The sequence below is a fragment of the Vanellus vanellus genome (assembly GCF_965231255.1).
Source record: "Vanellus vanellus genome assembly, chromosome: 7".
NCBI classification, from domain to species: Eukaryota; Metazoa; Chordata; class Aves; order Charadriiformes; family Charadriidae; genus Vanellus; species Vanellus vanellus.
In genome coordinates, this window is record NC_138912.1 from 31,356,527 (window position 1) to 31,384,133 (window position 27,607).

A 27,607-nucleotide genomic window follows, 5' to 3' on the forward strand; every position below is an offset into this window, starting at 1 on the left:
CTAATAAGAGGCATTTCTTTGCTCTATTAAACAACCGGTCAGATTCACTCAAGAAGTACCTGTGTTGCAGTACCTGTGTGTTTTAGTAGATGAACTAATAGAAAACAACACATTTCTATATGTAACTACAAAATGTGCTGTGATTCTTTGGGATAAAACAACATTTGAAATGAAAGACCTTACTTACAGAGGTACTATGTTTTGAACCTCATAACCCATCACGGATCAATCAAGTTATGCAAGAATCTGATATATAAATGTTCTTAAGATACCAAAAAGATAATCTTACTTAGATTTTAAAAACGTCTTGAACAATCTAAACAAAGTTTAAAATGGAAGCTGTTCTTAAAACTCTATCACAAACTGAAAATACTCCATATCAAGAACATTTGATAAAAAGCTGCTTATTTTCAGGTTTATAAGTTCCAAGAAACATGATCCCTGCCTGTCCCATCTCACAGAGCTTTTTGAAGTCTGCATTAGAAAGAAATGCTTAAAAAACCCACTTGATGACTGTAGAGGTTTCAACTATCTGGTCAAACAGTGTAGAAATTTCAGTTTTGAGGTAAGAACAATGTGAGGAAAGCGGAGGTAAACTCTCAACAGGAGGGAAGCCAAACACAGAACAAACATTACCTGTTTTCTGGTGCTCCTGCAACATTTTCCTTGTCTCTGTGAAAGGAGGGGATACAGTATGAATAAAGTGAATGCAATTGCATGAGGTGGCAAAAAAAAACCCCAAACCACAGAGAAAGAAGATGGGTTGAGGTGAAACGTTTGGTTGCAAAAAGCATCCTAGAGTGGTTGCTCATAAATACAGTTGTGAGAAACCTCTTCAGCTCTCCAACTGAAACCCACCAAATATGCAAGTTTACTGTATGCTTCTCAGTTGCAAACAACTTTGTTTCAATATTAAAGGAAAATGAAGGAAAATTAACAGTTACAAATTAGACATTATATATGTGTATATAATTTCAGGCATGGTTTTGACTTTACGTTCCCTCTCAAAAGAAAATTTCAAGAATATTCCAGCAGAACATATTCTGATGCCAACTCCAACCGGTAAAAATAATCAGACTTGGCTGGTCCTCAAGAATCCAATATTTTGAAGTGATAAACAGTTAAATGGTGAACAAAGACTCATACAAGATGGATTATATATGTTTGGCATCACTTAAAAATTCTCTGTCCTACCCAAGTAACTACTAGTTTTCTCAATCTAAGTTGGATTAGAAACAAGTGAAATCATTTCTTCTCCGAGATGAGGAGTAAGTCAGCCTCAATTTCAGCGATACATGTATTCATTTATGTGGATCTGTTGGGCCCCAATCATTATCTTACATTATGTTTGGAAGGCTATTCTCAATATTTTCCACATTATTGGTAGTATTTCATATATTTCTCTCTGTGTTTATGTATGTGCATATATACGTACAGTCACATACTCTTTCCTTAGTTTAGCTCCAATAAAGTTTATGAAACAGTCTAGTTTACATCAGCAAAGGTTTGGGCATAGGTGTACTCTACCAATTTTTAAAACCTCCACCTAAAATGTAACCCCCAAAAATATATGAATTGAAGCCAGATTTCCAAACCCAGAAATAGATATGAAATAACCCTCAGATGGGGCTGTCCAAGAACGTTACTGTGGTCAGAATGGAGGAACCTGTCTTGAAAGTAAATACCCCAATAAGATCAATTGGTTCACCACTCTAAAGCCATGAGAAACCAAACACTATCTTTATGGTAACCAAGCCGTGAGTTCATTGAAGCATCAGGTATAGGAAAGGCAGGATGAAACAAGATAGAGGAGGATAGATTAGAAACTGTGCGTGTGGGGGGAAAAGTGTTAGTATACCAAGAGCCATAATCATGCAGGAAGGTTAAAAAACCACAGTCACAGCCTGAAAAGAATAAAGCATTGTTTATTTCCGGTGTCACCAAATATTCTATGAGAAATGACAGTCAAGACCAAAAGGCAGTCAGTTGGGGTCAGGCAGAAGCAGCGTTAGGCTTCTGCTGTTACTGTTAATATGATCAAAAGTTTTCTGCTCCACTAGCTGTGCCTATACTGAAGAATGCAGAAAAACCTCACTTGACTTTGAGGTCGGGATTTCATGAAAGCTTTTTCCATGAGTGTACAAATACAGGATAATGTTGAGGGACTATGGCAGGGGAGTTGTGAAGGTTAAAAAGAGAGAGAGAAGTACAGTAAACATACTTCCACAGGATAAAGCAAAGGAAAAGGCAGAGAGTAAAGGGAAAGATGAGCTCAAAGGCACACAATACTTCTTCACAGTTTTGCTTCCAGGAGCTATTTCTCCTCCTTCCAGGAGCTATTCTCAACAGGAGTAATTCCCGTCTGGCTAACGGTGAGAAAGGCTCAAGATCAGATGTGTCTCTTATTGGCAATACTTGCACTTGGAGGAACGGGCTATTGGATTTCCAGCCTTTACAATCAAACACTTTTTGCTAACTAAATGCAGAATTAATTTTTCTTTTGATTCAAACACGTCCCTGGGGCAGACTCAGTGAGGTCGATACCTTCACAACATGAAAGAATTTGGCTCTGAATATTACGAAGAGTTTGTACCTCTGTTGCTACACAGGCGGCTCAAATAACTGACAGTAGTGGATAGTAGTTTGAGCTAACTGTCAGAGATTTAATATTAATGGTTTTTTTGTCTGCAGCCCAGCTGAAATGGTTTTTGACAGAAAGGCCTTAGTCAATGACTATTCTGAGAGAACAATGCGACTCCCACAGATTTTATTAAATACTGGACATACATCTCAAACAAGGTTTATTTATGCAATATACTGTCTTCCCAACTATACAGTATATTATAGAATGGAAATTATGAAATGTTTCCTTTTCATAAAAATATGCGACATGATATGGTCATAAAGATAGAGTGATTGAAATGATAGAAATAGTCTTTCCCTTCCCACACACTAGCAAGAATTATAATAGTTTGAGTAACGAAATGTAAAATTCATTTGCAAGCCAAGCTAGTGTGTGCTGCTGGATCCTAAAAAGAGCCTGAAGAAACTTCAGAGAGTTTCCAATAAATGTTTCTGTTGAATCCAAACTGTATGTGCTGGACATTGGAATACTTTCCCATTCTATTTTATTTTTGGAAACAAAATATAAAAGATTCCTAAACAAATGTGTACACGTAACAGGCAAGCTGAGATGTGGAGCTTGTGCACCTTCCATCTACCTTCTCCTTAGAGAATAAGAGATCCAGACTCTCTCTCTGGAATATCTCCTCTCTGTTCCATTAAAATGTTGTAGATACAGAATCATTTAATCTGTAATGAAGATCTGATGACATAAGAAACATTAGGCATTCCGGGAGACCACATGGTCCTTCAACTCTTCTGTCTTTCAGTACTAAAGCAGTAAGTGAATACTGTAATTGATTTTTTTCTCCATATTCTCATGGAGCAAGACTATTTTTCTCATTTAACAAATGAGGAACTAAAACTTAATAAATCGCTCATAGTCAAACAGAAGGTCCACAGCAGGGCAAAGAACTGAAATAAGCTCTCCCGAATCCCAACTGTGTATTTAAAATATCAGCTCACCCTCTTCAATAAGAAATTATGGATTATTTTTTTTAAATAAATATTACTATTCAGTTTATCAGGATTTTCCTGTATTGATCATCCAATAATCTTCTGTAGAATCTGAAAGATTTATACTGGCTTTTTTTCAGAGAGGAAGTAATTATTAATGGTTACAGATTATTAGGGTCTATATTTTTTGAAATTAAAAATTCATTTTTTCTAGTAGTATATTGTGGATTTGCAGGACTTGTCCTTATTAGACTTAAAATAGCTTTCTTCTTAACTTATATTTACATAAACATATTTGCCTACAAACAAAATTTCCTTTTAAGAATTAGAAACCACAAAACAATTTTTTAAAAGTTTCTTGTAGGGTGTCTGGGAGCAAAGTTGCATGAAAGCTGTTTCATAATTGCCTTCCAAACTTTTTTGTCTCAAAGGCATGAGATACTGACACTGTTGGAAACTGGACACTGAGCTAGATTAACTGCTGTTCCAATCCAATCAGGCTATTTCTACCTTTCCATGTTCGCAGCTGAGAATTTTTCCATAGCCAGATGGATATAAAACTATTGAGGAGATTGATTGTCTTTTTTTTTTTCCTTCCAAGCTATATTTTTGTTATCTTAACAAAGACACCGTAAGACACAAAGAAATCATAAGCAGTTAACTGGAGAGGACAGAAGACAACTATCATGCTGGTTTAGTGAAAACTTTAGCCTGGGATCAGAAAAAAGGGGTAGAAGAGCTAGTCTCTCTTTTTCAGCCACGGTAGTTAAGAATGTGAGCAGCCCACGCCAAAACGATTGCAACATATCCTACTAGTGTTTCCCTGTTTTGGAAAGCAGACATACATTTCTCTCAGCAGGTATCCTGGTTTGTGCAGACAGTGCCACAGAATAGGAAAAGCATTATCATATATCCAGTGGAAGAAAAAACAACCAGCAACTCATTCTCAACAAGTAGTATGGAACTCAAAGCAGCTCACTAAAGTCAAAGCAAATACCTCCTATGGATGCATTTTAGTGGCGCCTACTGGTATGCTGTTATATTTAACAGTCAAATAATAAATGCAGCTGGAAATACCGCAGCATTGGTATTGGTGAACGTTAAAATAACTCTTTTCCAAGATTTACAGAGTGATATTTGGCATGCGATATATGTACTCCAATTTATCTTATTGGTAAACACATTGCTTTAGTAAGAACAAAGACTGCAAAAATTCTGAGTATGTGGAGCAACTTGAACTGGGATATATTTCAGATAATCATGGAATCATGGAATTTTCAGAGTTGGAAGGGACCTCTAGAGATCATCTAGTCCAACTCCCCTGCTAAAGCAGGATTGCCCAGAGCACGTTACTCAGGACCGCATCCAGGCGGGTCTTGAAAATCTCCAGAGAAGGAGAATACGTAATAATAATTCCCTATCTTGGCCTTAAGTATGCAATTGGATTTATCAAAATGGTTCCCTCTAGCTTTTTATAGCCCCACTGGTAAAGTGCAGGTACCTGCCACCAGGCGCCTGAACACAGGATCAGGACTTTCAGTTTGTGTTTGTGACCATTATAGACAAAACCAATGCAGAACAAGGTTAGGTATTGTACACCAGGAAATTATTCCCCTTTCACTGAAGTGTTCTTTCTCATCATGACTTCACTTTTCTCCAGGGAAGCCAAGAAAAGAATGAGAACCCATCGATCTCAATTTCACCTGGTAGATTTTTAGTGCTACTTTTTAATTTGTGCACATGGATGGTAACAAAATTCATACTTTCTTTACGTGGTATTATCCTATGTTTGAAGCTACATCTGAAATGTACTACTGTGTCTTTTCTATTCAGTTCCTGAAACAAATAAGTAAGTGGTATAAATTAGAGCAGCTTTCATTCTTTCAGAATGTGGATGACATTTGATTTCATAAATTCTCTTAAGGATGTTTTTACCTTCCCTCTCTGTCATTTGTAATCATATAACATTCTGGGTCAACTACAACAAATGCTTACGTGGAAATGAACTATTAGGAAGTTATTAGTATTTAGGGTAATTTTGCTGACATTAATGCAATTTAGAAGCAGAATAAAAGGAAGCAGTGCCAGTGCTACGCCATCAGCCAGTTCTCCAGCTCACCCTAAACAAAGCTCTGTGAGCCAGTCTGATGATCCACAGACCACAACTGAGTACCTCTGGGTTACGCGTGCTTGTTGGAAAGCCTGCTGCATGCAAGAACTGCTTTTTCCATGTTGGACTGAAGGCCATGCAAGGGAGGAGTCAGAAAGGTCGCACTGTGCACTGTTATCTTGGTTAGCCATCTATGTCAGCAGAAGGATGCAGGTGAGAATCTTTAAAGTTGCACAGTAGGAGTGAAAGTGATGTTAATTTCTGCCCATGCAAAAGTTAAGTACTGGGCAAGAACATGCACAAGACTGAGATGGTAGAGAGGAGATGTTAAATATAGGTCAGTACATACACCACCCCACCGCACCCCAACAAAATGGAATGTCGAGCTTTAACAAGCTCTGTTAGCTTATGCGTTATTTTCTCTATGAACTATTTTGAGAAAAACTTCGTGGTATTTGCTAATTTAATTTGGAGGCCTCACTCTTTCAATTTTAAGTGAGCATATTCAAGTGGATACACCATACCTTATGATCACCATCTTTGATCATTTGGTTCTACAGAGAATTGGCTTGAAAACAAGGAATTTATGTTCTCTGAATTAATTTTTCCCACAGAACTTCCTGGAGTATTTGGGGGAACAAAGACATTATATTTGATCAATTTTCCCTTCGGAATTCCATAGAGACAATTGAGTTATTTCACTATTCCCATGTTTTTGTCACTCTTAAGATACTAAAAGGTAAGTGGGGATGGGAATATATTAAACTGATGTGCTTATTATTCTTTATTGCAGTTACTTTCCTTAAATGAGAAAGGTACCTAGAGAAGTCTACTTTATTTCACGGGCTGTTGTGGAAAAATAGGGTATATCTTTCCAAAGGATTTTGGTAATCTGATTAGTGTATAGGTAGGAAGTTTTTGGGAGGTCAGCAATGCTAATCATTGGAAATTCTGGCAAATGAAGGAAGGGGATCAAGGTGCCTTAGCTTGTTCTGGTGGTGTCAGATGGCTTTGATAAGCAGCAGTAGAACAAAGGATGTTATCATGCTTGAGAGCAAATTTTAGTCAATTCATTTTCGCGTGCGTTGCAGAAAGCTGTTGATTAAAGCCTAACTGGTTAAAGAAGGTCATTATCTGGTACTACCACATACCATACCAAAATTCTAGCTTTTTAACTTTGCAAACTAAAATTTGTGCAAGTATCCATGTATTTTCTGATAGGTGTAATGATAGTCCCAGTCACTGAAACTCATGGTGAACACTGCTAAAGAAGCCACAAAATCAACTGAGTCCCTCTGGTAACCTAAGTGCACGAGTAAAAATTGGTGTCACCTCTTCTGCCCCTGACGAATGCTTCAGACAGCTCTGTGATACGCAAGAGTTGGACTTTTCAAAAGTGTCCCTAAAATACTTGTTCCTTGCTAGTGAAGATATACTCTACACAGTTGAGCGTAATGAGAGAAACCGCAATGAAGAGAAAGCGACCTCTTAATTTATTACAGAGCAAAAACTTACTCTCCTTCCCATGCAGGCAGGCGCAAAAGGAGGGAGGCAAGAGCAGGAGCCACAGAACCTTTCTCCATTTCTATTTTTTGCATGCAGGAAAGGAAGAGAGGTCCAGTTCTTATGCCTGCTTTCCTAAAGTCACACTCTAGCCACATCCCATCAGCACACACTGCATGCAGTCAGTATTCCTGCTGCAAACCAAGCACCGTAGGAGGTGAGGGGGAGACCATTTGAGAAGGCGGCGAGGCAGCAGTATTCAGGAAACAGGTTAGTTTAGATCAAACGGTCTTATACCACAGCAGAAAATGAGCATTTCCCTGTGTCATAACCAGACAAGCAGATTTACCTGGAAGGCCTTTTGGTTTTGATTTCCTACTGGCATCAGCTTTGCTGTATCTTCATTAAATACTTATAATGCTATACTTTCCTGGCAATATTGGGAAGGGCAGGGGGTCAATATCACTATCCACATCCTGCGTTTTACTTTCTTTTTGACGTGGAGGCTATTTAGAAGACAGTACCGTCACCAACCATTGTCCTCTGCTCAGCAGGAACAGTCACGGTTCAAAATATATTCAGTGTAGGACAGATATACCTGCCTATCATCAGTGCTATTTTAAAGAATTACATGACTCATCGAGTCTTCAATCCGGAATCTATTTTAAGCCTCACAGTCGTTAACTCAGACTAACCTGGGCAAACCAGCAGACTACTGCAAACGGTCAAGAAACACTGCAAGATGGGGTTGGTCAATCAGAAGCAACGTACAGTGAGATAAGCCTGGACATATTAAAAACATAGCATAACCAGGCCAGACTTGACCTTCAGCTGGAACAAAGCTAGTGGTTTCTTAAAGCTGTTAATGATTTCTCATCAGTCTGTTACAGCCTTTAGCAATGAGATGTAGTAGAATGACAAATCCAGCCCAATTTCTCCACCTTACAGAAAAAGTCTGCCTCCTACTCAGAAGGGAAGAACAAAGCCTCTTAAGAGTTATATAAAGAAAGATCTGTAACATTCATTTTCTGGGCTTAAAGATCGCCATGACAACATAAAGGCAGATTTTTGAGGAGTAAGAGTTAAGGAATTATTACTCTAAAAATAAACAAGAAATTGGATAGAAAAATCTGACTAAAAGTTTAATTAGCAAAGTCCATCCCTTGGGAGATTTTTTGAGAGGGACTGGACTAAAAAGTAGAAATATGCTGTAGTAAACGATCTTGCCTTAGGGATTAATGACAGCACCTTCACAAAACGTCTTTATCATTGCAAAAGTTCCAAAACTTACCAACTACTGAAGATTTTTTCTATAATTACGTAAAGAATTGAAATTCTACAAGCTTGGAGAGTGTTTAGATTCCATTTTGTGTCCTCCAGGAGAAAGGATTACAACTATATCTCTACCTGATTACGTGGTTTATATGCACTGAATTTTTAGCATTAAAAAAGCAGAGCTACGGGGAACGGGTTCCTTAATTACATCTGCATTAACTTCATATCTGATCAAACTATGCTTTTCTGATTATTAAAAAATACCTTTAAAATAACTAGGTGTAAACATCGAGATATAATCTAGACATTTTCTTTCCCATTGTAGTACATGCACTACGACTACTTGAAAAAAAATAGTATCTGTATTCTGTTCATAAAACATTAAGGATACATAATTCCTATTTAAGTGAAAACACTGTATTATTACTTATTCAGAAAGCCATTTCATTTGGTTGAAAATTAGAACTGGGCGATTTTTTACTTAGGTACATTTGATGTTTATGAAAAAAGTTGATTGCCTATTGATATTTTAAATTCCCATATATAAATAAAATTCACCCACTCTGAACCAAAGTTTGATCTTAGCAACATTCAGGAAAAGTTAAAATGTTGCTGTTATTTCATGCAGTTATGCTGATTTTCCACAGGCACTAATAAGATGGTATGATCAGAATCTGTTTGTGTTCCCATAAGGAAAATATAGAGGAATGTTGTGTATTAAATGGCATACTTACTCAATTGTTATGGTACTTCCCTAGGAAAAGTGAAACGCATTTGAAAAGGCACTAGTACTCATGTAGTCTTAAATAATACTCAAAATTTACTTTTATTTTTAAAAAGCATGATAGCTAGATTTATTTTTTTTTTGCCTTTAAACACTCCAGTATTTGGATGATTCATGCAAAATCCTCCCTGAACATTAGCTTTTCCTTCTTTCTATAACGCAGAAAAACAATAGGAGTTTGAATGAACGTTGCTCTTGTATGGACTGCTGATATAAATTCCAGAATAAATTCCAGATGTTTGGAAGCAGCAAAAAGTGTAAGAGTTTCAATCTAATCTCATGCACTAATCTCTTTGATCAGAATTACTGCTACCAGATAAAGGTACCTAATTTGCAATTTTTAGAAGTTAATGAAAAAAATAAATAAATTTTTGAGGGCTGTAGGCAGGGCTGCAACGGAGCCAACCTTCCACTGCAGACACCAGTGCTTTATCACCAGGAACTTTTGCTGCAATCAACCCTAAGGATTCTTAACGCAGATTGTTGAGAGCTAATATCAAATGTTTCTGTGGAAGCCATGAACAGTTTAATTTAGTTGCCTTTTTTGTTTCATTTAATCATCAGAGCATAAGCTAGAGAGGGGGGTGACATATTGCTCATGGTGTACTTCAAACAGAAAAGAGAAGTAGCTGCGGGGGCTTTGGTATAGGTTTGCCATATCTTGACTGACACAGTTTAAAAGCAAAGCATTGTTGTAATGTTGAAGCAGAAAGATCCCATTCTAAGCACCAGCAAGTGCCTTCACCATGGGCAGCAATTAATGTATTATTGCCAGAGAATGCATATTATGCAGGAAATGCTAAACTATATTATCAATAGGTTGTCACCTAGCATCTATTAATTATGCTTTGTTTTCATTCATACCTAGCACAATATTTTTTTCATTTCTGTTGTTGTTCTTTCAACTGCTTTTTCAGGTTTATTCTAATTGGGATAACTTAAAGGTCAGTAAGAATTATAGGTAGTAGGGGAAAGCTTTTTGACTAAATTTTCTATTGTGGAAAGAAAAGTTCTCCTTTCAATGATCAGTTGAAGCAGTTATTGTTTTAAAACAGAATGAAGTACTGTGTAAAACAGGCACATAATTATTTTAGTTTTAAAACCTTTTATTTCAGATAAAGCATGCTGCTATATACAGAAAAAAAATGTGGGTCAAAGCAAGAGCAATACAGAATGGGCAAAACATTCCTTAAAACTTACATATTCCTTAAAACTTACAAGATGCTTTTAGAAATTTCAGTGCACCAGCAGTACTCTATATTCGTCTCGCTCCTAAATCACCTCTAGCAAAATGTCATTTCCTCACAGATCCTGCGTGACCACAGCTATCTCTAGCTTTCATATAATGACAAATTCAGGTTTCCAACAGAAAACTTACAGCAATGGTTTTGGCAAATGACTTCTACCAGTATAATATATTGAAGAAATATAACTTCACATGGCTAATATCTTATTTCAAACAGCATCATTCAACTATGCAAACTATTTCGTACATTTAGCAAAGTCTAGGCCAGGCTCAGTCGGTTTTCCTTTTCATCTCTCCTTCTCCTAATTAATTATCTTTACAGCAGTAAAACTCAGTAAAAGTCTCATTCCTTTTCCTCCTAAAGAAATACTGTCAATAACTTCCCTCTCATTTTCTTCTAGAATTAAAGTCAAGAGAGTACAATAGCGATGTTTTCTTGGATGCTGAAGTTACATTTGACATAGTAAAGGACAAAAGCTCATCTACTTTATAATGAACATGAACCAGGTTGTATGATTATTTTTACTTTTGGTGACGGTGAATGGATACCAGGCTAACAACAGAAATCTACAGGAGACAGGCACCCAGAGCAAGGCCCCAGCAGGAAGCCTTTCCTGGGCAGTGACACTCTTAGGCTCTAACTCAGGACAGCAGTTAGTTTTTTACTGTAATTCTCTGCCTCATGTATTTGCCTGCTAAATGGGGGCTTTTAACTTTTAACGTTAAGGATTTGCGCTGATAGGCCGTGATGCCAGTTGCGCAATTTGGCAAAGCGTGGGCTGTTACGTTCCGTTTCAAACCTTTCCCTGTGGCATGAAGAAAGAGAGAGAAAGACAGAGACAGAGAGAGAGAGACACACACAGAGAAGAAAGAAAGGAGGGAGAAAGAAAGGGGTTAGGGACCATGGCTACCACTCCCCTGCCTTATAACTAGGGCCATGGCAATTTATTTGGATTTTTTCCTCAGCTTTCAACTCAGCGCAAAGAAGGGTGGGTGATCCTTTTTGGACCACGTACGAGAGGTTTTGCATTTGTTAATATCTCAGAAGAAACTTGATATAACTTCATATTCTTTGACTTGTGCTTGGTATTACAGGGCTGCTTTTGCTAGAAATGCAGTGAATCCTATTGTTTTCCTGCCAGCAGACTCTCTTGGCTTTTCCCTCCCTCCCCCCCACCGAGCAGTCAGTGAAAGTGAACTCCATACAAGAGCAAAATTAATGCAAACATTTTCCATTCTGTAATACCTAGGTCAGGCTATATATATATATGTGTATACATATACATATGTATCTCCTGCTGTCCTTCTTGTAAGGACCATCAGCCAAAGGTTTCAGCAGTACTTTTCTATAGGTTTTCTCAGCATAAGTGAATATAAGTGTTGACATTTGCATAAATACTTCTGGTCATTTGTGTCAAAAAGCAGAATAACATGGGATTTTTAGAGCACTGTCCTCTGACATATTGGTCACCTCCTGTGAACACCTTTCGCCACCTTTGACTGCAAACTGGGGTGCTCGAGCAAGTTGTAAGCAATGCTCAGCACCTCTCAGGATTTAATCTTTTCTAGGTGTTCTATAGTTTAAATTTAGGTTTTGTAATTAAAACGGGGAAGGAGAAGGATGTGGGATGAGAGCACAGTCAAGGAGAACTGTATCAAACAGAATGGAAAATAAAATGTTCTTATTTGCAAAATGTATTTGATTCACTGCAAACAAGGTAATTTTCCCCTCGTTATTTACACCCAAAATGCAAGGCAATTGTGTTAATGCAGCAGAACTTAAGAGTGAAGCCAGCCAAACAGAAATGAACAGACTGGCCTGGTTTTACTCCTCAGGCTGAAGAAAGCACAAAACAATAAACAGAGTAAATGCCAACAAATTCACTGATATTTCTAAGTCTTCTGTTCCTAATAACACAGTGTCGTGCGAGTAATGCTCCTAAAGAAGTCTTGATTTGTGACTTCTCAAACTATCTTTTATGTTTTTAAGTAATGAAAAGATATAAAGTATTCCAAGCTGAAATGCTGACACTTTGCGAGGGCATTTTTTCAAGTTACATTGGAGCATACTAGCTACAGTGGGTCTTACATGAAATTTAAGAATTTCTTTACTGCTTTAAAGATATACCCCTCCATTCAAGGAAGAGGTATTCAGAAACATCTGTTTGGCTTGAAATGGATACCATCTTTCTGGAAAATATTCCATAACAATTGTCACAACAGCAATGGAAAGTTTTCATAGCAAGATACAATCTTGTATGTGCCTTCAAAATAGCAGTAGCATGAGCAAAGGACAGTCATGCAATAAGCTTATTAATATTAACTGAAAGGAATAATCTGTCACCTGAAAATTCCCAAGCTTTATGGGTTCTGTTAAGAGCATATGTCATGAAGTTAGAAGCAGCAATCTAGAAGTGACTATATTTGTGTAAAACAGTTCTGCCAAAAATAACCTACATGCATTTTTCTTCCTCCCCCCCCCAAGTGTTTGGAAGAAACCTGATCACCATTTCATGCAGTTCTTCCTGTCTACACTGAAGAGCTGACACAAAGAGGCAAGAGAAAGTACCAGAGAGAGATCACTGACAGCATGCCTCGAGACCAAAATTGTCCACACTGTGAAATCTCTGGCAGTTTAAGTTTTGGAACATGAAGGATTTTTCCAGAATGCCAGCACAGCACGGGATTAATGCAACACTGACTCTGGCAAGACTCAGGTTCCACAGCTCCATGGAAACCTTTTGCTTTCAGGATTTTAGGATGTCTTCTAGGTGATCCCAAACCGTGGGCATGGGGAAAGGTGTGGTTGTGCAGGCTGTCTGGAGTAGACACTGAAGAGGACTTTCTACTCCATTATTGTGCTGGAAGAGTGGAGTTACAGTATGGATTCTGTGCATCTGACATAGGTCCTTCTGTCCTTTATGAAATCAAAGTGGCAGGGGCCTTGCCTAAAATTTAAACAGAAGGGGTCCAACAGGCCCAGAAGAGTAGTCTGTGATGGATGCGTGCGTAACCAGGGCTGTTGCTACCAGATCTGCAGTGGAGTATGTGCAACGTTTAAGGTAGGTACCAAGCAACCAAGATGGGGCAAGCACCCTCCGTTAGGTAGGAAGGAGCCCCCATTTCATTCCTTGCACCAGAGCTTATGCCAATTGCACTGCACCCGTGCAACTGCCTAGTACGTATTCCCTTCTGCCTTTCTGCAATGAATGCCCTTAAACCTCTTTAGGTAATTCAGCTGTGCTTAAATATACTCATAATCATACCTGCCCTTGTGAAAAAAGGGTAACAGAGTCATACCTCAGAACTGCACAAAATGTGAAAAGCACAGTGGATATAGTCATGTACTTTTAAGTTACACCGAATAGAACGTGCAATTTACACATGTTGATGTGTTACTAGATAATCATTATCAACATGTCTGATACCATGTTAAGTTTCCAATATCTAGTATTTTCCAAAGCCACAGAGTGTGGCTAGAAAGATTATTTTTTTAAAACAATGTATTGCTCTCAGATGTGTATGGGTGTATGGGGGACTGTTAAGTTCAGCACAACGCTTTAAATCCCATCATAACAAGGATTTGGATGTGTGCTGTTACATCAAAACAGATCATGTACAATACATTTAAAACGAATTAGGCATGTACGTTTGAGGGAAAAATAAACCCCTGAGGGATGTAACATCAAGCCTGATGTTCAGGCACCTAGCCGTGAACTTCGGTGAACTGCAATGGAAGGTTTATAGCAAACATAAACTGAAAGTATACGTGTATTTTCACAGAGAAGATGACAGACATCATTCTCACTGATTCAATATCTGTAACTCGCACTGTGATCAAAAGCTCATAACCTTTATAGAAGCCACGTGGCAGTAAAAAAAAAAAAAATAGAAAAAGAAGAAAAAGTGGATTGAGTATCAAACACATGACAAACCCAGCCAGCAGCTTAGAGTAGCTAACGTGATACAGGGATTTAAAGGAGGCAAACAGAAAATCGGGCTTGCATGCGGGATGCTCTGATTCAACTGTGTTTTTTAAGCTCAACATAAGAATCTCTAATAAATCTCTTTCCTGTCTGTGCAGGACAACATAAGACGATGATAAATTTTTAATTCCTCGTTATATCTCTGAACACATTCTCTTTTCCAGTGTTTTTGGTAGATCATATGAAACAAATACATTTATCCACTAGCAAAAGCAGTCCTGTGCTTCCATATTCTACAAGTTTGGGTCGTATTTATTCCAAATAAAACATAAACAAATGATTCTGGATATGGATGGAAATAACTCCTTTACTGTATCATTTAAGGAGAATCAAATATCAATCACAGGGTCATCCAAATAAATTGCTCACGAATTTCAGTGCCATCACAACATTATATATTTTCATCCAGTTACACAATCAAGTAGTTACACAGGGCTTGGTCTTAGGAACTCATTGCATTCACACCCCCGGTAAAGTACACCAAAGTTGCATGTGCAGAGAGCTTTCAGATTTGAACACACACTTCAGGAATTTTGCACTGTCTTTCCTAAGAACATGCTAATTTGTTATCCTTCTCATTCAAATGACTCTCACTGACAGCATTTTCATTTTAGTGATTTTTAAGTAAATGTATTAGAATATTTTAAGACAAAAAAGTAATACCGTACATTCATATTAATGCTGTTTTAAACCATTATTTGGTTATCAGTAAGGAGAAAGCCATATTTTTCACAGGGAGTTGCCTACCTTGACCTCCTCAGGGCTTCTTCATCCGGATCTTGCACTGCAGGCAAAAAAATGATTCATTTAAAAGGAAGAAAGGAAGGAATTGGCTTTATGATGAAAATGTAAGTTCTTTAGAAAGGTATCAGAAGCCTATCTAAAGGTGTGTTCATGCTGACTTTGCAGCAGCGGATTTTGTAAGAACAGTGTGAAGAGGAGCAGTTCCCTAGAGCTAGGAAGAAGGATGCTAGTAGGAAAGGAGCTATTACAACTACTTTCTCGTTCATTTATTAGCAATGCTTCACAGCTGTAGACAATGATTCTACAGAGAGGGCCTGCTGTTTTGCAGAAAAGCATGAGAGGCCACAGCAGATTCATATGAGGAGGAAATACTAAGTATTTCCCCTGGATGTGGGAAAGGTCCCTGAACTTCCTTCTCTCTAGATCATGAAGAAGCTCTGAGGTTAGTACCAGGTGGTCAGAAAAACATTTCTATGGGCAACAAGGTTCAAGCTCCCATGACGTTCATAGCAGATCTAGGTTTAGATAATGGGGCTGACAGAACCATAGGTTCAATGCAAATGGTGATCCGTCTTTTTTTTTTTTACCTCCAGAAGTGACTTCTACAAAAGACTGTTACAAGAGACATGAGTTGTTTATCTTTTTTTCTAACAAATGGACAGCTTTGTACGTCTAGGCTGCTGGAAAATGAAAGATTACACTGCAGAGATCTGATTTGTAAGTAAGAAGAACTATGGGGTCCCAAATGCTCTTTTACTGTATAGTCTGTTACACTTTTATGGTGAGACCCTTGGCAGATCAGAGAATTTTCTTCATAAAGCATAAGGTGAGACTGAACACTTGGATTTCCTCGTTATATCCAGGGTTCTCTGATCTTGGCCCTCACTGGCAATGACTATAAGCTGGACATGAATCTTCCTTGAGTATCAGTTGCTAGTACTGGGGTAAGGAAATAAAAGAAATTAATCTAAAATCAGGATGGGGGGCGATGTTTTGTTATTTGACTTACTGTACTCCGTTCCAGTCATCTGGGCAAGGATGCGGAAAGACCTAGACTGCAAATTGGCAGAGCGGCGACTCCAGTCTTCGGTTTCATCTTCGGGCTTGTTCTGAGTTTTAAGCACAGCCTGATACACCGGAGAGGCACTGTCTACGTGAGGATCTTTAATAGGAAGTGTACTGCAATTCAGAAAGCGAAATGTTGTGAAACAGCACATGGTAGCTCTCATCCCAACCTCTCTCTGGTCTTACACCTTCTCATCCAGAATAACAGCAATCCAAAACACAGCTTTGAAATTATCACTTTTTTTTTAAAAAAAGACATAGATCAATTTTATGCGAACTAAGAATGTTATGGCTCATTCTGTCTTTGAAATGGCCTGTTATCATTCAAATCTGCATATTCCAAAGAGGGTGAAAATGCTTGGAAATGTCTGTTCATGATTCCTCAGCCAAAGCAGCCACAAGCTTACAGTGGATAGAATAACGTGCTGTGTAAAGGAATGTGCCAGGCTAAACCATTTATTTCTCTGGGCATTCTTGTCCCATATTATTTCTTATAAAACAGCTTCAAGTTGATACTGGTTTATGTTATGTCTTATTACAGTTTTGGGCCAGTGTATTTCAAGGTTGCAATTAGAAATTAAAAATTTATTTCATTATAAAAATAATGGGATAGGCTTTTACATCTTTTTCGAGAAATGATTACTCTTTGCTAAACTCTGAATTCCAGCTGCCATAACTCTAGATTCATTTTCTACTAAACGTGTGAAGCATAAGAAGTCTAGACTTGTACTCAAGACTTGCATACATATTTTGTATCTGAAATCTTTAAGAGCAGAATGTATCTCAGAGTCTTACGAGATCTCTAATCACCTCGCAAAGTGATATATCCAGGAAGAAAGTTCCAATTTTACACACCTAAAGTCAAAGCTACGAAGCTTTGTAGCCCAAGTGAGGTAACCTCTCTTTGATTTATGATACAAGCTGGAAACAGACATAGTAACTTAATAGCTTTTTTTCCCCCCCTGCAAAAATAACTTCTGCATAGCATACAGTTAAAATTAAATATTAACAGGGTTGCAGAAATATACACTGAGGGGATGATGTGTGCTTGGACCAGCTTAGCTCCATGACTTCTCTAAATACAAGGTCTATTTCTGAAGCAAGTGATTTATAGTAACAGCTTTAACAGGCTATGTTAACCAAGTCACTGCTATGAAGTTCCGGAAGCAGTCACCTGCTATAAAAGTTGCCTCCTTGGTTCAGGCTCAAAGTTAAGTGTTCTCTAAGATACCACTCTGCAGGGAAAATCTACAGAGATGTTGAGTTTGTGATTTGAAAGCCTGAAAGGAATCATGAAAAAGCCAAGCAGCACATCTGATATCCTACATACAGCAATACATACACTGTAATAAGAAAGACCACCAGGTAGCGCTTTAAATATCAGTATTTTCCAGCTGACACACTCCTCTTCTTCAGCACTGCATCACAGATGCTGTTTTAATAGATTTGCACTTAACAATAGCATAGGATGGGTTCTTCACGTAAGATTGCGAGGGGCTCAGAAACATGATGTGTGCTTATATGTGCCATGGACCCAAAAGCACCTCATCTCTTTAGGACTTTTTTTTATTAGAATATTTATATTCCTCATAACCCCCAGTATATGCAAACTTCTCAGTGTCTTGAGGACCCAGTAGGGTACAAAACCCAGTTATTTTTCTTTTATGTGTTTTGGCACAATCACCTATGTGATAAAGCATAGCTTAGAAGAAACCTGACTCTTCAGTTTTAGCTCTGCCACAAAACATTAAAGTTATGTAAAAAAGTCTCTCAGGGTGGAGGATGCCCTGTAGGAGGAAGCAGCATTTTCCAGCTCACGTTTCCTAGACAACTGCCTTTGCAATATCTAAACACTGGCAGGTATGGAAGGCATAATGTGGACTTGTTTATTTTGGGAAGGGTGTGCCATCAGTGGCTTCCACTAATATTGCTCCTGTGTGCACCACTGGACTAATTAGTGCCAGATCCTTCTTCAGATGGAAGTTGGAAGACAGAGCAGTAGTATTCCCTCTTCTGGCGCTTCACATGCGGCAGAAGGGCTCACTGAGGCAGGGGAGTAAGCACAGTAGGGAGTTCTGCCTTCTGCTGACTTCATGCAGGAATAATCTTTATATGGAAAAGAGATACTCTGTAATCCCAAAAGTTAGTCAGCAAGCCCCTCGTGACCATTCTGCTGCCACTTCTCGCTCTTGCCTATGCTGAAAAGTTGTGCCACTGTAAAGGGTCCAGTTAAAGTCCCCAAAAGGTGACGCAGTTCTCAAGTTCCTGGAGGCACGTCAGGCCCATGCCTTAGTACTAACTAAGCACACGGTACCTTGCCCTGTGTTACTGTCAGAGGTGACCGCCTGGTTTAGGCCAACAGTTGACTTTGCATCTCCAGACTTACTTTTTAATCCTGCTGAAGCTTAAAAAACTGCTGTGTGTGACAGCAAATTTCACAGCTGCAGCCTGTTGTAGAGTGGATAATAAACCAGTGGATAGATAGTACTGCTGATTTCAACCATGGACTACTGTGGCAACAGCAGTGTGCAAGTCATGGACAGTTCAAATTCCTTTGTTTAAATCTTCTAGCTCAAATCCTTTGTTCTTATATTATGACCAATATACATAAAAAACAGTTTAAAAGTGTAGGTATAGATATGCCGTTAGCTCAAAGGTTGTTAAAAAACGCTAGAGGTTGGACCACAAATTTCACAGTAGCAATGTGTAGCATTAATATGACATATTAATAACCTTATGGTAGATGATTAAGGCAGGAAATGGAGCTTGGTGAATTAACCTTCCCTAGCAGAGTGAAACACGCTCATACAAATTGAACTAAATTAATGCAATGCATTGGAATATTTCCAACTCTGTCTTTAATGCAACAGGCCTTTTTCTTTTTTTAAAATCATAATTATATTGTAGATGAGTAACTAGGACATATAGGCCACTCAGCATGGAAGTGTAAAATAGAGCGCGTACCTGATTATGAGCATTTCATAAACCTAAATGTGACAGCTGATTCTTACAGACAGCCTAAAGATGCACATAACCAGGTTAATACCTCTGTTATACCTCTTCTTAATCTAATTTTTTTCCATCTGGGTGTATATGTGCAGAAATATCATGCATCTTTAAGCATATTACTTTAAATTGATGTTACTAAATAAATTTCTTCCCAAACGGGTTAGAGCTTTTGAGGGGGTTTCATATTACAGCTTAAAGTATTTTAGTAGGATTCAATAAAAAATTGTCCACCTTTTCACCTTTTTTACATCATCATAGAAATCACACATTATTAGCATTAAAACAAGCATTAAAGACAGTCAAACCTCTTTGAATAAGTAGCAATATGTTTGGCTTTTTTTCTTGGAGTTCATTATAAACTATGGTTTACCCTGTGAATCACTCCCTGGAGTCATCATTCAGATTTAAGTTAAGTAGGTAATAAGTAAAAACTTAGGAATACTGCAGTGCTCTACCCGTGATGTAGACATACACCGAAATATTGTGACTTCGGATATCAGACGGATTCTAACTATTAAAAAAAAGCTCTAAGAGGTAAAAAAATACCAACCCAACAAACAAACAGATCATGCGGACCGGTAAATTATGCAGGCAAGTTGACTTACTGTACAGGATATATGAGACTTTAGTTTGTACAATCACATTATTCATTCTGCTACCAGAACTGTTAGATCGTAATCCTGATAAAGTTGTTGGATTTACGTCTAGCTACATCACTTGTGAATTTGGCTGAAACTGCAAAATGGAATTTAGAAGAGGCTTGACAGCAATGTACTTGAAATGTACTGACCACATGGTTTTACTGCAACCAACTCTTGGTTCTTGGTATATAAAGATCAATTAAAACAAAGCAACATAGAGTGAGAAAGGATATAAAGTCAGGGCATTCAATTTTTTCTACCTTTAAGTTCCAGCATGAAGTCTGAATAAGTGCAGTATAAATAATTTATATGCTTTCCTTTGTGTTTTCCATGGTGACCCAGTACGTGTGGGTTATTTTCTAAGTGTAATTCTGCCGGATTCTCATCTCACTGACTTAAGTCATCACTTAAAACATCACTGATTTCAAATGGTCAAACTAGCAAAATTCATTCTTATCTTAAGCCTGTCTATTATTCATCACCAATAAAAGAAGTAAGCAGTGTTTCCAGCTATTGTCTGCCAAAAACAAGAGAAGCCCTTTAGATCTGCAGTCTGGGTATGCTTTCCGCCTTACACATGCCTTGCGGCTTCAGGGCTTATCTCTAACGTAAAATGAAAAGCCCAAAGACGAGTAAGTAAGCGCTGAGATGAACTTATAGGCAGAGAATTGAAAAAAAAAAAATGAATCAGTACGCTATTTGGTCTGTGTTTACATTACAAACTTCTCGTACAAATATTTCTGCATCAAGCACAATCTTATCTCAGACTTGATCAACTAAGCGAATGAAAGAACATCCTCAGTTTCCACTGGAAATTAAAGTTCAGAATATCACCGAGATGAAAGCAACACCTTAAGGAAATGAGGTACAGGTTTAATTGACTGACTATCAGTCAATGAGTAGGCCATTGTTATATCACCACAAACCTTGCCTTTATAGCTAGATTAAAAATGCTGTGTTAATTGTAATAAAACAATCTACTGAGAAAATTGTTTAGTCACTAAGTGTTATAAGTTTAAAAAAAAGAAGTTACAAAACAGGCTGTATGTAGCTCGCAGCACTGCAGATTTAGAGTCCCCTGCACCTGACTGCACATAGGAATAGAAACATTAGTTTCTTCTGGGGCCAGGTGAACGTTAGGCTTAGGAGTCACATTCCAAAATGAAAGAAAACCTTTAACGGTAGTTTATGTAGTGGATCTTGCAGAAAAGCTTTTTTTGCAACTTTACGGGGGAGAACATAGTCATGGAATTGTCTGCAAAGAATAACGTTCCACTAGAACTGTCTGATAGAAAAGGATAAACGGAAATAGTCATCTCATTTCAAAAACACCCAGGCGATAGGTGGATTCCATGTTGAAAATGAGAAAAAAAGAACAGAGCTTTTGCTAGTGGCGGTTTAACACAGCTTTTGCTGCTACTGGTGCAATGACTCAACAGTCCCTGACAATCTACTTTTTGTGTTTTATCTATGTATCCATTCATTCGGCTGTTTTCAAGATATATGTATATACAAATATAACTCATTACCACCTTATGATTAATGATTCAAGCCTCTCTAACTATTCAGATTCTTTACTTGACAATTCTACACATTAAGACAACTCTCTAACCCCCCTGGAAAGTGTGCTGATTTTCCAGTTCTAGTTGCGGTCTTTGGACTTCTCTCACCCTGTCTGGCATTTTCTAGAAAGGGCATTTTCGTCTCCCCACAACACAATGTGGAACGGACGATGATGTTTTCCATTCCAGCAGAGCCACTCCTGTGATTGGAACTGCATTTGAGAGATTCTTTTAATGTGCTGTTTATAAAATGAAAAGGATCCACGTGCTCAGCAGTGAAACTTTATAATCATCTGATTGTTTAAATAGGTAAACTTTTTAAATATTACTGTTGGCATTATATAATTTTACAGCACTTAGTAGAAAATGCCAGTATATCATAAAATGTTTCATAATCCGTGCCCATGAAAGATGTGAACCATTATAAGAACACAGAGAGAATGAACCTCTTTCATTGTAAATATGGAAAAAGACTCATTGGAAATATGGAGATTGACCGAGTCATGGTCAAAACCTACTAAAGGTATTGTTTGGGATCCATCATTAAGGAGAGTTGTGATGAACAACAGCATAGCATTGGTGCAAAAAATTAGTGAGAAAAAAAATTAAAAAAAGAGAAAAAAAAATGGCCAGTAAAAGGGAGCACAAGCAAATACATAAACTACCTACATTTTGAATAAGCCTGCAGCTAACATATTGAAACTATGTTAAAGTGTGTCGCTAGACCTGTATTTTGGTGTCACATGAAAAGAAGGTAAGTTCTATTTTGGGTAGAAAGATACTCAAAAGGAGAGAAATCTGGCTACATTCATTGCACATGTAATTCCAGTTGTCCTAACAATTGTGGATAAGTTTATCGGATTACCAGAAACATGCATTGGAAAAGCAGAATTATTAAAGATGGATGGATTTTGCTGTAGTCCAAAGGATATGCATAAGACACATGTATGGTATGTAAACTAGGGGTAGGGATAATACAGCACAACACTCCATTCTGAAGAACAAACCAGTAGCCAGTACTAAATAAATATTTTGCATTCTTGACATATCAATAAAAATTCTGTCCCCTTTCCCGTTCTGAGTTACACATATAATGCAGTGGTTACTGCAAAAGCATGGTCGTCAAAAATGAAAAGCCATCCAATGTTATATGCAGAGGACTAGATATATTTTTGAGGTTTTACCAGTTCTAGGAAGAACACCAAAAAGGAAATGGTACATTTTCTAACTATCCATCCTTTTAACTTCAAAACAACGAAGTGCTTTCAAACACCACCTAGGACTGATTTCTATTTTTCACATATAGGATACTCCAGAAAAAGAGAGTCCTGGAAGACCTGCTGTGTCATGCGCGTAGGGACTGTTAGAGGAATCATGCAGAGAAAGAGCATTCCACACAAAGAAAATAACCTTACCTAGCAAATTCTCCACCCTGGGCTTGTGCCTGGCCTGCAATTGCATCCATGATAGCATCTTGGGAATACATGCTGATGGGGGTGTTATACTGGGCGTGAATTATCGTAGCCTTGCCGCCTAGGCCTTTCACCTCGATGGGTTTGTGTGTAGACAGGGCAGAGTCCTTCAGGACATTGGGGTTGAAACGCTCCGTGAACTCCGTGCTGGGTTATGCAAGAGTGAGGTTCAACAGGGAAGGGAAGGGAAGGGAAGAAAGGAGAAAGGCGTGACAGTTCAGTGAGAGAACAAGCACCAAGAGAGGAGTGTGCATGTCTGTTCATGGCCTCTCACCATGCAAGCTTCTGGTCAGAGGATCAGAGACAACGTAAGTAACAAGTAACAGGTAAAAGCTGCCTGTGCTCACGGATGACATTTCTGTGTTGGCTCACAGATGTATAAAGAGAAAAAAAAGTTGTCACTGTATAAAAAATCACAACAAACCCCTGAATCTTTATGTGATACTTATATTAGAATTCTATTCTTACATGCACATATACAAATAAGAGTATACAAGCATATATACACACACAGACATATATATGCACGCCCATGGATGTACATATATACTGCAGAGAATTCCCAGTTTATTCACTGCATCCATTCATTCTTTCAGAAGGGTCTTACAAGGGCTAGAAAGCGCAATGGGGTGAACACATGTCAGGTCTTATAATATTTCGAAGGTTCCAGTCTGGAGTATTAATCATAGTGAAATTTAATGCGTGCGTCCTCACAAACGCTAAATTAATCTTCCCAAAATCTCCGTACAGCCAGCCATCAGTGTTACTGTTGCATGATAAATGCTCAGTCTCAGATCAAAATATCCTACATTGCGGTCAGCGGGACGACTGCAGCTGGAAGAGCAGCTGCCGTGTTTTCCACTGGCTCCATTTCTGAGGAAGGATTTTTATTTGAGAAACTGAGCCAAGAGCAGGTGAACTGAAGCTCCCATTGCGGCTGTACGAGTCAGTTCAATGTGAGATGTAGGCTAAAGAGCACCTGGCTGCCTTGTAGAGCCTACTTGTACGTTGGTCCAGTCCCAGAGTTAGGACTCGGCAAGCTAAACCTCAGCTGTCAGGCACTGCCTACGGGGATCAGACGAACCTCTAGGCTGCCGTTCCTGTCCTGCCAGCAGCAGGAGGAAGCGGTATAGATTCCATACACTCACCAAACTGGGCAGAACTGAGAATTCTGTCCTTTGGGAAAGAATGGGTATTTCACAAAGGTTTCTTTTTGAACTGAGCCCAAAAGCTGGAAAGGGATGTACTTCCCCCAAAGAAGAAATTCTGAAGAACGTAATCACATTTGATTGGAACAATTTTCCTTTTCAGTTTAAAACCGTTACACCGTAAGTTTATCAGCTAATATTAAGTCTTTTGCTGAATTTTTTCATGTGACTAACAGCAGTTTCCCTGGTTGGCAAGGGAACAATAGCATGGCTGTCTGCTGTGGGTTCGCCCCAGAGGGTGACTGTTAAAACCAAACCCTCAACCCAGCGTGAAGGAAAAAAGGAAAATCAAGTAAAGCCAGCAGCCATGGGACTTAATCGTCCAGAGATTATCAAAGGTGGCGCACCACCTCTGAACCCAGCCAGGGGACTCCACTGTGCTTCCAGCCTTTTGTTTGGTGGGATGCCCTGACTGAAGATGGACAGCGGGAGAGAGAGTCACACATCATTCAAAACATTTGACAGAACATCAACAGCCGCATGCTCAAGGAACAAAGACATAAATCTGCACGTGCTGCATCACAGCCATGCCTTTAGTTACACATATCAACATTTTAAGGGAGGGAAGCTGCATTATGCATTCAAAAAGTGAAAATCATCCTTTTACAAAGACATTTTCACATTTAAAATATCTCTCCATTAACTAATCATCAACTATGACAATATTATTACTACACTGACATCGTCTGTTGAAGGGTGACGTGCAGAGAGGTGCAGGTTATTAATACTCTTGACTTTTCAGCATGCACATGCCTTACTTTAACAGTGGTATCTCTTTGCTTTGTGATACCCTAAACGATCACATGATAATTAAGAACAGACAGGTCCTCGAGATCTTGAATTTAGTGTTCTCTTTCCCCCACACTTAGAAGTATTGAAGAGATACTAAACCCAAGATCTGAGAAGACTGTGTGAATGAAAAGACAGAGGTTAAATATGCCCCTTTTAAAGAGTAAAGTTCCAAGCAATTGGTTTCCACAATCAATTACAAAAATAAAAGCTAGTAATCTTAGAACAGCCTAAACTTCCCTAACTGTACCAGCAGTAGCGATTTAGGCTTTCACTTGTGGTATATAAACAGTTTCAGTGATGCCTTTCAAGAGGTTTTAGTCACATTACACGCACCAAGGTGAAACTTCCACTGAGGTTAATAGGATTCCCATAAAAATAGGAGAAAAGGGTACAAATTTTCAACTGCAGAATTTTCTTTATAACTCTGGAAGTAAACTGAAGATCTTAGTGCTTGTAAGAGGTGCTGTGCTCTAGGACAAAGCGGCAGAGGTAAGACCCTACAGACAGCAAAGCACCTCTGCAAAATGAATGGGATTTTTCTACCCAGCTGGGAAAGGATCAGCAAAAATAAATCCCAAAGCCAGTAAGATTAAAAACACCCCTATAATGTGACTTCTGCTTTCTAAGACAATTGTAACACAATAATTATCAATGTAAATGGGCTGGAGTTTCATCACTCCAAAGGAGTTACATCATTTGCATGACATCACACCCACGCCTCATTAAAATCAACAGATAATGCCAGATCAGCATAAATTGTATGCACTAAATATTAGTTCGACTTCATGTATTCTACTACTTCTAACCTTCTCTTGTCAGCTTCAATTTGAAATTTCAATAGTATAATTATTTATTTTTTGCTGAATTTAACCCAGTCTCCAGCAGTTTCTGGACAACACTCAATTTAGAGACAGAAAGTGGGAATTTAGAGACAATCCTCTGCCCTTAGAAAATTAAAGATCAAAGCTGAGGACTCTGTGAACTTCCCTAAATAAAGCAGACCAATCACATTTTCAAATCAATAGTTGCTTCTTCTTTGGGCAATATGTTTACTAAGGTAAATTACTGTGCAGATCTTTTCTATATCAGTATCTCGTACCAACCTAAAGTTGAATTTTAATGGCGTGGGACTTCAGAAATTAATTTAACGCTGAGTCTAAAAATACATCACTAATAATTATACACCAAAAAAGGCTCAGATAAGGCTCCCCACATCCTGCAGGCATGAAGACTACTTAAAGAGTTAGGAGGAATTAAACCCAGACTGTAGAAACAAAAAAATCTGAAAGCATTTGCAAGAACTGAGCAAGCTCAGACACTAAGTCCATTGGCAGCACTAGAACTTCACCAAGAAATGACGAACACGTGATGGGAACAGCACCACTGGGCACCAGTTGCAGTGCATGACGCTTGCCATATTGCCATACCAATAAGATTTTTTTTAAAAATACTTCCACTTGCAAGCAGACACAGCAGGAGCACAAGGGATCATGCTACCCCAGAAAACAAATCTTCACACATACAGCGTAGCACAAATACTTGGCACTATATAGAAGTGATACTAACTTGGCAGCGGTGTTGGTTATGACCTAAAAGAAGAGAAAGAGAACAAACAACATCAAAACCAACCAAACAGAAAAAGTCAATAGTTTTTAGAGTGCAGAGGGCAAAAGGTATTTACAAAAGCTTAGTAAAGCTTTTTTCAGACCATCTACAAACAAGAACAAAAAGCAAATGTATGCCTGAAACCTTCAATGTGATTAAGAAAGGAAAAAACGCAGGGATTACAGTTGATCCACTAGGACTTAGTAGGGTACCATGGCATTTTGGCTGACCCCTGAACATGATTTTACTGCTGTGCATCCCTAAAAGTCCGATTATCAAAGTGTACGGGGGCAGGGGAGCAGAGGGAAGAAAGCAACATTTGCAGAGTACATTCTCATCTGAAAATAGCAAATGAGTGGTAGACATTACATTCTTCTCTCAGATACTAAATATTCAGGGATGAAGTCTGTTCTCTTCAGGCTGCCCTCGCAGTTGGTATTGCAAGATTGATTTTTTTGGTCTTTTACATGCTGGAGAATTTCCAAAGAATATATTGGTAGATGTTTTAAATCTGAAACTAAGGAGAATGCCTTTGTATTTAACAAACTATTGGCCTAAATCTGACTGTACCTACATTATGCCATCAGTGGTGCAAGCCAATTAATTTCAGAATAGCCATTCCTAATTTATTCCTTGTGAAATGAAGCAAGTCCATGCGTTATGTGGTTTTTTTGATATCCATATCAGGATATTTTATTCCATCTAGTATGTACACAGTAGGAAAAAACACATATGTTCATGCTACACCCTGCTTTGCTGCATAAACAAGAAGTGATGGTGGCTTGCGGAGTAATTCCAAAGAAACACAATACAAAACTCAGCGTAGGCCTTATGTGGGCCAGAGCTGGGAGCAATGAACAGATAGCATGCTCAACCTGTAATATTATATTATTTGCTAACAACTCTTTCTGTTGGTCGCATGACTAGCATTAATGGGCTGTGACATTTATTTTAACTTAGTTTTTTCAAAGCTTAGAATACCAATATTTTGATTTTATATTCTTGGATGAAGAGTAATTCATCATA

General features: G+C 38.3%; 1 protein-coding gene across 3 annotated transcripts in view; it reads right to left on the reverse strand.

Moving 5' to 3' along the window:
* The window catches only part of LDB3 (LIM domain binding 3), a 127,973-nt gene that overhangs the window by 32,820 nt on the left and 67,546 nt on the right, over nt 1–27,607 (reverse strand). Inside the window, exons 5-9 of one of the 3 annotated variants that reach the window (XM_082486794.1) lie at nt 26,543–26,565; nt 22,920–23,123; nt 16,237–16,406; nt 15,231–15,267; nt 637–672 (exon numbers count right to left, since the gene is read on the reverse strand). In XM_082486794.1, coding sequence (XP_082342920.1) covers nt 637–672; nt 15,231–15,267; nt 16,237–16,406; nt 22,920–23,123; nt 26,543–26,565 — 470 coding nt within the window. Of the gene's footprint in view, nt 1–636; nt 673–10,142; nt 11,304–15,230; nt 15,268–16,236; nt 16,407–22,919; nt 23,124–26,542; nt 26,566–27,607 lie in introns of those variants that run through there. The other 2 variants (XM_082486793.1, XM_082486792.1) reach the window with 2 other exon arrangements.